This window comes from Podarcis vaucheri (genome assembly GCF_965113315.1).
Source record: "Podarcis vaucheri genome assembly, chromosome: 12".
Classification (NCBI taxonomy): Eukaryota; Metazoa; Chordata; class Lepidosauria; order Squamata; family Lacertidae; genus Podarcis; species Podarcis vaucheri.
The window spans coordinates 24,633,843-24,647,959 of record NC_138750.1 but is presented as its reverse complement, the minus strand read 5'-3'; the positions used below and the strand labels follow the sequence as shown (position 1 = coordinate 24,647,959).

The window sequence follows — 14,117 nt, the reverse complement described above, 5'->3', positions numbered from 1 at the left end:
TATACAGAGGCAACATCATCAATTTGCATGGCAAGCATATGATTTTAATTCTTTTACTAGTATGGGAATCTGATTTTGTTTTGACAGCAGAATCAGCACACAAAGACATAACACTGGTAATGATATTCATTTTCCATTTAGTAAAACAAAAGTGGGAGTTTGAGGAGTCAAACAATTGCTTGAACCTAGCTGGATTGCGGATGTGAGGTGAACAAATAAAATCTATTAGGAAGTGTTATGAATAATTCCAGAAACTGCTTTAATTGGATAAGGTCAAGCAAGTGAGCTCACAGGAATTGAAATATAGTAAGTCTATTAAAGTAAACTTCAGCGCTTTATTAAAATGATGAGAGCCTTATTAAAAATAAATAAGTGATGCATATTAATACCATCTTTCCCATCTACCCCATGTCCTTGTGACTTGACTTCTCTTATGTACACATACCTGAAAAAAGTCCTTTTTTGTATTTCTGCTGTTCCGTAATTTCCACTTTAGTTTGCAAGAGAGCAATTGTATATTAGTGATCAGGGGTCAACACACAACAGTGTTCAAAGAGCATCCCTAAAGAAGGTACGCAAGCCATCTCTTAAACTTAAACTTCTCCAACCCAATGCAGGTGAGAGAGGGTAGCAGGAAAATGTCCATTACATTGTGAAGCTTTACAAGAGGACAAAAGCGGGAAGAGGATTGCATGTACTGAAAATCTTAAAAGATACAGCATATAGGACATGGGAAGTTTCATAGGCCTAAAGAAAGATAAACAGCAGCTTACAATTATCTAACTAAATTATTCACTGCAACATAATTCAGAAACCATACGTCTCCCTTCACTGCTTATAAGACAGTCTATTTGTTTGCTAGAATTTAACAATAGCGTATCTGATTGACAGGGCCCTGTTTCTTTCAGATGCCACTGTTTATGACAACCACTTATTTAACTAAAGTCCAACTTGTAGCGTTAATGAGAAGAAAAAAGTCAATATCTTGACAGGAAAATCACTACTTGTCAATCAGCCTGACATAGTTCATTGCGTATGTAACATCGATAGAACCTACTTATAGACCTCCAATGATACATACTGATTTGTGGAAAGATACCTTTGAATAAAAACTGAAATTAAAAGAAGTTAAATGTAATTAAATTAACATTTGGTGCTTCTGGATGGGGGTGGGGGGAAGGAATGTTAAAACAAAACAAAAAATTCAGCCATGGGTGAATCTCTTTTTATGACTGATATAACAAATAAATAAAAACATCACAATGCAAAATAGTCAGTATCTTTATATTTTGTGGTCCACTTGTCTCTTAGAAGTAAAACATATGATCTGATTTATATGGCTGTTTTCCACCACAATCACTTTTTATCACATGAATCAGCCTGGATATGACACTGTACTGGGAACAATGCGATCCATTTTATAAATGTTTTGCTTCCATGTATTTTTTTCCTCCCCTACAGATAGTAACTTTATCCTTGCAAACGCTCAGGTGGCTAAAGGATTCCCCATAGTTTACTGTTCCGATGGCTTCTGTGAGCTTTCTGGATTTGCACGAACGGAAGTCATGCAGAAGAGCTGCAGCTGTAAATTTTTATATGGTGCTGAAACAAATGAGCAGATGATTCTTCAAATTGAAAAGTCACTGGAAGAAAAGATAGAATTCAAAGGAGAAATCATGTTTTACAAAAAGAACGGTGAGTATTATTTCATTCATGCTGTGAATGTAGCCCTTATTCAGTGGTTATGTAACAACCACTATTTATTTTGCATATGAATGTTCAGAAGGCCACATATATGTATATGCATGAAAGTACACCCTAAAGTTGTGAAACTTATTATGAGATTTTGTTAAATTCAGTCTAAAGTAGATTATATTCCACACTGTCCATAATTTGGGATTGTATTCAAATACTAACCCATGATTATGGTAACATGTAGCTTGAACTCATGAGACAAATTCACAATGCAGCTGATTCAATCTGTATTTCACAACTTGATTGTGTACCATTTGAAATTGTCAGCTGAGCTTGGGAGAACCCTCAATGAAAAATATTGTACTGGAGGTGGGATGATGCGATATGAGCAGTAGTGCTTGATCTGTGAGGTTCTTTTCAAACATGATAATTATCATTTCAAGTCACAGAGTTATGAAAACTCATGTTTGAACTGACCTTTGACATCAGTGGCAAAATATACCGAGGTGTGTTACATGCCTACACTGAAGTAAATAGGTGCTGGATAGCTCTGAACTTTGTGCGATAAGTCTTCAACCTGCCTGCACTTTAAAGCAAGGTAAAAGACCCCTGGAGGGAAAAAAATGCTTCTTGCTCTTAAAAGATCTGATTACAGAGCCCACAACAAGCAAGTCTTCAGAGCTAATGGACTGCAGGCAACACCACATCTAGCCACAGGAATGCTTTATTTTTAAAATTGTAGTTGTCTCTGAAATTTCAAAAGTCAATTTGGAAGTTCCTGTTTGAAATAGTGGGGATTTTTTAAGAATTTCAACAGAAGTAAAAGGTATTTCAATAAGGCTATAAAAATTCCTGAAGGTGGTTTCACATGTCTATACTAATGACACATAGCAAATGTTAATTGTACACATTATTTGGGATATTTTGATGAGGAAATGTGTCATAGTCCTTTGAAGAAGCAAGCTAGACATGTGAGGCTGATAGATAACAAAAAGGAGGAAGAGATTGCAGACTCTGTTCTTATTCCTGGTTTTTTAAGTGAAAAGGATATAAAAAAGAAGGTAGCAGCAATAAGCAGGGAGAAGAGGGGAATGAACTTCTTTGCTGTGGAAATATATTTCAGCTCAGAACACAGCTCTTATCTTATTTGGAAAAAAAAAGTATGTTCTGGAAACGTTTCCCCAAGTTTTATACTGATGGAATTCTGTTAATTCTGCTGGTGCTGGGAAAAGGGGATGTGTTGCCAATTTTCACTGATTCCTCCTTTCTGCATGCCTGTGTGCCCTACTCTGGCAGTTTGTGGGACCCTTCAAAACAGAAGGTGGCCCTGAGAAACATGGAGGAATCAGGAATTGGCAAAAATCATTTCCCTATCTCCTTTCTCCAACAGGCAGTGGCATAGCGTGGGGGGTGCCAGGGGTGCCGGCCGCACCGGGCGCAACATTGGGGGGCGCGCGTTTGGCCGGCCCTTCGCAAGACAAAAGTCCATAGGGAAATCTCCGGGACGTGCAGCGCGTCTTCCCCACTGTCCTCGGACCTCCTCCGAAGCCTGGCGGTGGGACGGAGAGACCTCCTCCCGCTGCCAGGCTTCGGAAGGATGCTCCGAAGCCTGGTGGTGGGAGGAGGGCTCTCCGCCCCACCGCCAGGCTTCGGAAGGCTGCTCCGAAGCCTGGCGGCGGGAGGAGGTCTCTCCGTCCCACTGCCAGCCTTCGGAAGGCTGCTCCGAAGCCTGGCAGCGGGAGGAGGTCTCTCCGCCCCACCGCCAGCCTTCGGAAGGCTCCTCCGAAGCCTGGCGGTGGGGCGGAGAGACCTCCTCCCGCCGCCAGCCTTCAGAAGGCTGCTCCGAAGCCTGGCGGTGGGGCGGAGAGACCTTCTCCCCGCGCCAGCCTTCGGATGGCTGTCCTGAAGACTTGTGGTGGGAGCAGTGGCGTAGCGTGGGGGTGCACCTGGCGCAACATCTGGGGGGGCGCGGAAGAGACTCGAGTGCTAAAATCCACGGGTTAGGGGGCGCAAATTACTTGCCTTGCCCCGGGTGCTGAGAACCCACGCTACGCCACTGCCAACAGGAAACCTCCATTGCTCCCAGTTCCCTGTGTGAATGGATAGAGGCATTCTGGAGGCCTTCTGTTTGCACAGGTGGAAATCTGACTCCAAATTCATACACACCAAAGAGAGAAACAACGCTGTGTTTATGGTACTAGAGAATCACCTCTCTCTCTCTCTCTCTCCACACACCCACACCTACCCACACCATAAAGGGAAAGGCATGAAGTTTAGTGAAGTTGCCAGGACGTTAATGGAGTATACCTTTAAAATGTAGCATTGCAGGGATGCTTCATGAAAATTCAGCAGAATCGTGCCCTTTGACAGCATTCGCATTTGAAGGAAGACGTGCCACTGCGTCTCTAAACCATATTCCTGGAAAACAGATGCAAGAAAGATAATATGTAGAGATAAATAATTTACAAATACTGCCTGAATATGAGCAATCCTCTTGCACCAGTAGTTTCAGAGCCATTATGCATGTCAATGACTAAGCATTACAGTATGGAAGGGTAGACAGTCACTACTATAACACAACTCTCTGTTCATTTCGGTGGGGGCTGGCCAGCAAACTAGGCTATGCAGCAGCAGGAGAGCTTGGTGAACGGAGGAAGCAATGCAGTAACGTGTTTCCTTAAGCATTTCTCAAGTTTTCCAGTTCAAAAAGGGGGGAGCACACTGTGTGTCTAGAGTTTTTGAACTGGGGAAAAAACCCCAGAAAGACCTAGTGCTTAGCCTTTGTACATTCACCCACCAGTTTCAGCAGGTTAACAGGAACTCTCTTATTCAGTTGCATACTTCCTGATTGTTGCAAAGTATCAAGTGGGGTCTTTCTACAGTTCCATTTTTAGATGGAAGGATAGCATTTGTCCACAGGTTGAAAACAAGAAATGGTTCAACATGGAAGAACTAATTTCGCTGAACAAACACAGCCTCTTCTTCCTTTCAGCTATAAATTTGCTGTGGATGATGCAAAACGAAAAGAACCAAAGTTGTTTGTTAATGACATGGAGAAATAGAGATTAGAAGCAGGAAAGGGGTATGACCTTTGGAAACTGCTTCCCAGGTTGTTTCATGGTACAGTCAGAGTGTTTGGAGTCAGATTTTCCTAATGATACAGACATACTGATCTCCTTTTAATAAGCATGCTTGGGGCAGAAGTGTCATTAAAATCAAGTTACAGATAGGTAGCCGTGTTGGTCTGCCATAGTCAAAATAAAAAAATTCCTTCCAGTAGCACCTTAAAGACCAACTAAGTTAGTTCTTGGTATGAGCTTTCGTGTGCATGCACACTTCTTCAGATACACTGGAAGCAGTGTATCTGAAGAAGTGTGCATGCACACGAAAGCTCATACCAAGAACTAACTTAGTTGGTCTTTAAGGTGCTACTGGAAGGAATTTTTTTATTAAAATCAAGGTGATAGGATAGCTTTCCAGTATTGCTCTTACCTGGCAAAGAAGCAAATGAACTGGGGGAGAGAACTATTATTTACCTTTGTTGTGTCTCTTGTAATGAAACCTGGGGAGGTACAGTATAAAAGTAATGGATGTAAGTTTTCATATGCAGTGGTGTTATTCTTTTAATACATTACATGAGCTATTTTAGAAGCAAAAAAGCCTTGGGACATAATAGGAAAAAAGTGAAATATTGTGAAACTGTTCTGTAATTTTAAACCTAGAACCAGGAGGAAGTTTGACTTCTCTAATTGACAGCCCTGACACACTTTCAGTACAGGCTTGCCTAGAGACCAAGCAGTGATTTCAGGCACATATCCGAATTCATAATACAGAGCATTTTAAACACTGAATAATAAGCAAAGAACTGAGCTAGGTAAAATGCTATTAGGAAATATAGTAAGCATTTACTATAATGGCTACATTTTCTTGATATATTTTGTTTCTATTAGATATTGAACAGATATCCTAAAAGTGCTCTTTTATCCGGCAAGACAAAAACCCAAAAGCTCAGTTTGAAAACTCAGTTATATCTTTGCCAGTTGCTTTATACTACCAGTAAGTTTCAAGTTTATTTATTTTTTGTTCACATTCTGGCCAGGTGCTCATCTGCAGCTTGTATTGCTTGCATCCCTGCTCACATCCACACCGCTCATTTAAAGCACTCCTATACCACTTTAATAGTCATGGCTCCTGCCAAACAATCCTGGGAACTGATGCTGAGCTGTTGGGCATCTTCCCTTCACTGTGCTGCAATTCCCAGCACCCTTAACAAATGACACTTCCTAGGATTTTGGGGGGAGAAGGCATGACTGTTAATGCTGTACGAGTGCCTGGTGTGGATGTGATCTATGTCTTCATTCTAGATTAAAAGGAGCTTGAAATAAGGCACCTGCCAACTTCTGAAAACTCAGGTAATACACAAGTACAGTAGGTCAGAATCAAGAGAACAACCAGTTCCACTAGCTCAGGAGGGTTTGGGTCTACGCTGGAGTCAGGCAGGCAGTTCCCCCCTCACCATCTTCTTCACCAGCTTTTAAAGTTCAGTGTGGATTTTCATTGTGTACAGGGATCATAGAGAGGGTGGTCAATGGAGCGTCATGTGCTAAAAAGGGTGGATTTTGTTGCAGTCAGGAATGTTGGGTGTGGGTGTTTTGCAGGCCATAGTGAGATGGCTGCCTTTGGTAGCTGATTTTGTGCATCATGAATGGCCAGGAAATTGTTCTTTAATTTCTTTCATTCTTTAATTTATTGTTGTTGATGGTTATTGTTGTTTTCACCATCATTTTACTGCCAGGTGATGAGGTGCTTATGGGATTTTGTGATTTGATAATTTGATAGGCTTCAGGTCCTAAGCTTAGGATGGCCGTATCTTCTTCTTTACACGGGACAGTCCTCTGCAGGGCTATTGGAGGATAGTGGTGGGGGAAATGTATTTGCATGTGAGTTTATAGATATTTCTTTAATACATGTACCAGATTTTTCTCTCGTATCGGGTACACATACACACAAACACCCCTACCATTTTTACAACACTCTTTAAAACATGTTTGTACCACTCTGTTTATAATTCCAGGGTGATGTACATACAACACAGTGAGTTAAATATAAAATGCAACACTAAAACACTGTAGAAAACCCTTACTTTTTAAAACAAGCAGGAGATTGCATGAACAAAAGTGTTTCAGCCTAGCTCCAAGAAACCAGCAGCGTGCTGGCCAAGCCTCTGTAGGGAAAACATTCAATAAATGGAGTGCATTGCTGAAAACGCCTGTTTCTTTGTTGCATATCACACCGCTAATAAAGGGCTTAATAGGAAACCAGAGGCAAGGGGTAGGCTCCATTTGTTCCCCACTGTAATTTTATCTTGGGACATGGTGTAAAAGTACTATACAATATGAATGATAGTAATAATTAGGTGGGAAATGCATAAATCCACAGAGGATTGCAATAGGTATGGCATTAGCCCAGGCAGTCACCAGGCTGCCAGTCCTATCTGTTGAAGTTATAATGTTTGCCAATTCATTCATTCTCAATGAGGGTTTCTTGGCTGTAATATCATCGGACAGGAAGCATTACACTGTCAAAACAAAACATGGTTTTTTTGTTTTGTTTTTTGTTTAAAAAGCATGCTGTGTTGATGAAGGAACAGTCAAAATGGCTTCAGCTAGGAAGTCAAGTCTTACCCAGTGCTTTTTTTTTCCTTAAAAAAAAATGTTTAGGGGTACTCTCATTTTCCTACTCATATTGAAATACTGCCCCTCAATGAGGCCAAACTTAGATTCACAAAATGTTTAGGGTTATGCGTTCCCCTGCGTCCCCCCAGAAAAAAAGCACTGGTCTTATCAATGTATTTGAGTCCTTATGTTCTTATGATTTACTTAATTGGGCTTTAAGTGAGCTTTTTGCAGTGTGTGCCAGCAAAGACTTCTCAGCAATTTTAGCCCTCTTCAGGATTGCTGCCAAGTTAGAAGGACCTCTGGACTAGTCTAGCTCTTAATTCTTTTGCTCTTAAGATCTCTGGCAGAAATATTTACAGATAATCTATGAAGCAAGCAGGATGATAACTTATTATATAGTGGTATTTTCTTATGAACAGTTTTACATAGTAAGTTGCCCTAAGTCAATAACTCCTTCGTTCTCTTGTATCTTGGATTTTATTCCTCTCTTACATAATTGCTCCTGAACAATTTTACATTTCAGAGATAAAGAGGGAGACATAAAAACAAGCAGAGAGAGAATGCTAGAGAGAAAGTTATTTGTATCCTATAGAATGGATAGAAATGAGTAGGAATGATGCTTGCCCCTCCTGACAGCCCCCCAAATAAAATTAAATTCTTAATGTTCATATTGAAAGCCAGTGTAGTAGTAGTTAGTGTTCTGGACTAGATGGGGGGCGGAGTAATGTACACCACCTTTATATTCTTGGAGGGACAGGTGGGATAGATAGATGATAGATAGATGATATAGATAGATAGATGATAGATAGATAGATAGATAGATAACTCAAGGAGCTTTCAAATATTCAGTATTTATACATAAAAATCCTAATTTAGTAATTGCCCGCCCCTCCTGCAAACAAAAAAAGTGGGAAGGGTGCAGTTAGAATCATAGAAGTGTAGAGTTGGAAAGGACCACGAGGGTCATCTAATCCAACCCTGAAGGAGCTTCTCCACCCCCATCATTCAACCTGGTCACTGAGGTCCAGGTTGTAATCTGGGGAACCAGGTTCGCGTCTCCGCTCCTCCACATGCAGCTGCTGGGTGACCTTGGGCCAGTCACACCTCTCTGAAGTCTCTCAGCCCCACTCACCTCACAGAGTGTTTGTTGTGGGGGAGGAAGGGAAAGGAGATTGTTAGCCGCTTTGAGACTCCTGAAGGGGAGTGAAAGGCGGGATATCAAATCCAAACTCTTCTTCTTCTTCTTCGTCCAGCGCCGAGGGCCTTCTAGTGGTTCCTTCACTGCGAGAAGCAAAGTTACAGGGAACCAGGCAGAGGGCCTTCTCAGTGGTGCCCACCCTGTGGAATGCCCTACCATCAGATGTCAAAGAAATTAACAATTATCTGACTTTAGAAGACACCTGAAGGCAGCCCAGTTTAGGGAAGTTTTTAATGACTGATGTTTTAATGTATTTTTAATCTTTTGTTGGAAGCCGTCCAGAGTGGCTGGGCAAACCCAGCCAGCTGGGCGGAGTATAAATATTATTATTATTGTAATAGGTATGAGTTACTCGTGCATAAGCTGGTGCCTTTCTCGGTTAATTTGCCTTGTTAAAACTTTCTGACTGCACAGCCCCTTCTCATGGTGGCTGCCTCAGTCACTGGCAGAATCCGTCAGTGGGCGTTTCTTGAACTTCTTCCAACATAAAAGTTGTTTGACACCCAGTCTCCTCCTCCTCTCACTGCGCGGGAGTCTTCTGCGCAGGGAAGGCGTGGGTAGCGGAGGACCTGGGCTCTCCTCAGTGATGTCCAGTGAAGAGTCCTGGAGCCCTCTCTCCAATTCCCCCGTCTGCCCCCCTTCATCCCTGGTGTTGCGCTGATTGGCTTCCCCCTCTACTGAGCTGTTTCTCCCCCTGCTGCTGGGTCCTTCGCCAGCATCGTCTGAGAGCCTCCCCTTCGCCTCTCCCTCCAATGTCAGTTCCCTGACTACTACTACTACTATTATTATTATTATTATTATTATTATTATTATTATTATTATTATCACCACCACCCCTGCAATGCAGGCAGGCATCCTTTGCTCATCATGGGGCTCAAACTCACAACCCTGAGATTAAGAGTCTCATGCTGTACCAACTGAACAGCTAACCCAGAGTTGTAGCAGGTGATGGGTTGCTTCCTTCACACATATATCCATTGTATGCAGGCAACAACCAATTTACCCATGTCCATTTGATGCATTGTCATGCACAAGTGCATCATGGCCACAAAAGGAAGCAGAATGGGGCAGAGGCATAACAGGGTAGAGCAGACTTATGTGTGCTTCACTGCCACGCATGATGACCCAGAATGCAACTCCCATGCAAACAGGGGGTTGCTTGTAGTCAGGTGTGTACTGGGGCAGGGTACACCATAAGCCACACAGTACACTATGTATTTTTCATTATTAGTTGCTGTATATGTATCAGCCCTTCCAAAAGTAACAAAGGTATTTCCATCTGTTGTTTAGTCGTGTCCAACTCTTTGTGACCCCATGGACCAGAGCACGCCAGGCACTCCTGTCTTCCACTGCCTCCCGCAGTTTGGTCAAACTCATGCTGGTAGCTTCGAGAACACTGTCCAACCATCTTGTCCTCTGTTGTCCCCTTCTCCTTGTGCCCACAATCTTTCCTAACATTAGGGGCTTTTCCAGAGAGTCTTCTCTTCTCATGAGGTGGTCAAAGTATTGGAGCCTCATCTTCAGGATCTGTCCTTCCAGTGAGCACTCAGGGCTGATTTCCTTCAGAATGGATAGGTTTGATCTTCTTGCAGTCCATGGGACTCTCAAGAGTCTCCTCCAGCACCATAATGCAAAAGCATAAATTTTTCGGCGATCAGCCTTCTTTATGGTCCAGCTCTCACTTAAATACATCACTAATTTCCATTTATTAAGCCCTATTAAAGCCCATGGACGAGCTTATGGCAGTACAGCCAGCAGCCCAGCCATGTCAGATGATTGCCAAATGTGCATACATCAGAGGGAGAGAGTTAGCAAAGTGTAAGCATGCTTGGGTTGGAGTCATGGCGACAATGAGATCAAAAGTTACAGCCTTCCTCCCGTTTAGCCTTCTGCATTTTGTGTGTGTGTGTGTGTGTGTGTGTGTGTGTGAGAGAGAGAGAGAGAGAGAGAGAGAGAGAGAGATTGAGAGAGTGAGGGGAGAAAGAAAGAATGAATTGGGCTTCTGTGGTTATATGCAGTATTAAAAGCAGCAAATACAACCTGATAACTTACAAGTTGAGAGTTACTCACATTCCTTTTATTGAACAATTTCTGGCTGGATGATATGACTGTGCAGTTTCATCTGCTAAATCTGGAAGAATAATACTCTCTAAGCATGTAATTCCTCACCATGCTGTAAAATCCCATTATGAACTTCATGTGGCAAAGATGACTACCGCAGCCAGCTTTCAGCTTCTTCTGTGTAAAATGTCACTGTTGCTACAATTCACCTTTAGGAGCTTCATCCCCAGAATGTTAGCAGGCAGAAATTCAATGTATTGAATGTCATGTTGAGGAAACCTAACCTGCCACATCCTGGTGTGATCTTATATGTGCTATGGCACCAACCGAAGTTAACCATCCTCTTCCTGATCCCTGTCTTGAAGGGAAAACTCTTCCTGATTTTTCCATGTGTTGCAGGCAGTGAAGAGGAGGTGGGATCTCTCACTTCCTACTCTATGTTCACTATGGTCTGATGCAGAAGGAGAGGGTGGGAGATTTAGCTGAGGATGAAATCTGCTACTGAAATCAAGGGTTATTTCCAGGCCTCTCTGCCTGGCTCTTGGGAATACCCTTCCTCAGGACACACCCCTTATCCTCAGGCCAAACCCTCATTGGCATCCTTGAGTGTTTTTGCCTGGCTACAAATACATCCTCAAACTCTAATCATGTGTCAGGGGCTGGACTGGGGAGGAATGGTGGGGCTGTCCCCCTTCTACTAAACCATCCCTAGGGCAGGAGGACAGTACTGATTTAGAACAGTGGTTTGCAGAGGGGCATAGTCCAGAGGGGGAAAGCTGGGAAATACTGGGTGAGGAACAGCTAGAAGAGGAAACACCAGGAGAGAGACAGTTGGCAGATTCAGTGTCCTTGGACAGCATTCCTGACCCACCTTCGCCTAAGACTAGATGGGCATTGAGAATGATAGAACAGAGAGCTCAGCAGCAAGCTCAGATTACCCAATGTAGGAGTGATGTAGATTAATGGGGATGGAAGGGGTAAACCTGTACTGGGAGCAACGCCATTTCTAGAGAGGTATGCATTCCTTTTCCTTCTCGCTGTGATTATTAAAGAAACTAACTGGTAAGAACACTCCTTTTGTTTGATCTGCTTATTTACTGCCTCTGGGGGAGGGATCCGATTCCCTGCAGCCTGACATCGTGCTTCCTATTTGCCTGGCTGGAGGATAGAGAGGGATGTGGAAGTAAATTTTGTTGCTGTGCCCACTTTGCTGCTGTCTTTGCCCCTGGCTGGCGTGTGGCCTCCATAAGTTTGGCTTCAAGGGCTTGTGCTCACCTGGTTTGAGAAGGATTCTGTGTTGGTTGAATTTTGATACAAAAGAAATATTGTGACATTGTATAATATTAAATCCACCAGCTCCTGTCTCGTTTTACCCCTACTGAGTTCACAGGCCTGAGGATGTTCAAGCGGGTTTTTTTTAACATTAGGATCTTACTGCAAAGATGGGGTGAGATCTCTCTCTTCCCAGAAAGTAGCTAAGGGGAATAAACAGAATGCATAAATATAAATCTACGAAGGAGATCTTAGTAAGACAGTGATTATTGACAGAGGCAGTGTCCTTTGTGTGTATTAGCTGAAGCAAAGGAAGTTATTTATTGTGAAAAGTTTTCTAAAAAACAATAACTCTCCCCCCCCACCTTTGAAATGCCATAGCCACTGGATTTCTCACACACTAGTAGTGTACAAATAATTGCATTTATTTAACATAGTTATTTTCCTATGTGTTAGAATCTTAAAAAAAGGAAACCAGTAAAGATGTGAAAACAATGACAATGTGAAGGTCTCTGACTTCCACCATTCAACAAGTACTAAAAGTTATTGATTTTTTTCAGCTAGTACCTCAGAGGTTTAATCTGATTTCAGCTTGTCGGTGAATCTGGTATCTTCTCTCTCTTACGTCATTGATGTTGGCTTATATTTAGCATGTATGTTCTGTATTATTTTAATAATACTATTACTGCAAGTTCATCATGCTATGAACAATATTAAATAATAATTTAAAAAATCAGTGCCTTGAATCGTGATCTGGCACAGGGCTTGAGGACACATGCTTTCCCAATTGATATTGCAGCACAGATAAAACAAGAATATAGGAAATGTTGCCAAATTAAGGTTGGTTTCAAAAAAGATCAATACACGATCCTAATGCCCCTTCATCCATCAAAACATCTGTGAGCATTTTATTAAATTTAAAACTTTTCATGAACCTTACTTTTTATAAATACCATACTTTTCCGTGTATAAGACTGTATTTTTACTTAAAATAATGTTCAAAATTTGGGCTTGTCTTATAACACGGATAATATCTCCCCCCATTTTCTTAAATTGGAGTCCTCAAAAATACATGGGGGCATCTTATAGATGGAAAAATATGGTATGCATTTCTAAAGAGATCTCAGCATGGAGTAGTGCAGATGTGACATTAAAAGCATTGGATTGGTTTCCATGCAGCGCCTGCCCCACCCTGACCTCCCACTGCCTCATACCTTCCCCTCTCGGTTGCTGCCAGCAACCCGCCATATTCCCAAGGTGCGAGCAAGGCAGCCTCACCACCTGCTATGGTTAGAGAGGAGCTCTAAATAAAATTAAGGAAATGGCAGGATGTGACATTTCTGCTTCATTTGAAGATAACTCTTTTGGCATATTTAAAAAGAGAGACACTGACACTGATGATTTAGAATTAATTGCTGCAGCAAGAACTGAGTATTCCAGAACACTAGAAATCCACACAGACAATCCAGACTGGAAAAATAATAATTCGGAGACATTGAACTGCTCAGTTTAACATGCATCTTATTTAGCTACAGTCCTAGTTTATTTTAATGTTGGTGGTTTATTTGCTTTAGCTGCAACTGACTGTTTTATTTAAACAGTGTTAACTATTACGTGTTTCATTTATGTAAAACAAGTCAGTGATTATAATAAATCCATTCATTCATTGCTGGTTAAAATTTACTCATTTCTCAAGAAGTAACTTGAGGAGAAAAATTAAGAGATTTGTTGAAAGAGTCTATTTTTATTGTTGTTTTTTTGGAATAATAATTTTGAAGATAAAATAGAACCATGTGTTTTCTTCTCAGAGTTGTAAATAAATGCTGCTTCTGTTTATTATCATTATTATATGGTCAAACAGTTTGCGTTGCCAAGGTATTGAATCCTAATTTGTCTTCTGTTTGTTCCATATTTTATTATGTTCTAAATGCAAACTGATAGGGAAAAGTGAAGAACTGATGTTTGAAAAAATGAGAAACAGAGAAACATAAACTGATGGATCTGCCTATACCTAGTCTATGAGACCTTCTTGTGTATGGGCAATGGAATACCCTGTTGCTAGGAGCAATCCTCTAGCCTAAAGTCTAGTGCTCTATAGTCTCTCTGTCTGCTCCCACCTTTAATAATAAATAATAATAATATTTCTTTTACTCCCCATCTGACTGGGTTGCCCCAGCCACTCTGGTTGGCTTCCCACACAAACACAGCATCAA

The 14,117-nt window shown here is 41.7% G+C and overlaps 1 protein-coding gene across 2 annotated transcripts in view; it reads left to right on the top strand.

Moving 5' to 3' along the window:
- The window catches only part of KCNH8 (potassium voltage-gated channel subfamily H member 8), a 157,501-nt gene that overhangs the window by 51,769 nt on the left and 91,615 nt on the right, over positions 1 to 14,117 (top strand). For both annotated transcript variants that reach the window (XM_082193317.1, XM_082193316.1), the window contains exon 2: positions 1,462 to 1,695. In XM_082193317.1, coding sequence (XP_082049443.1) covers positions 1,462 to 1,695 — 234 coding nt within the window. The remainder of the gene's footprint in view (positions 1 to 1,461; positions 1,696 to 14,117) is intronic.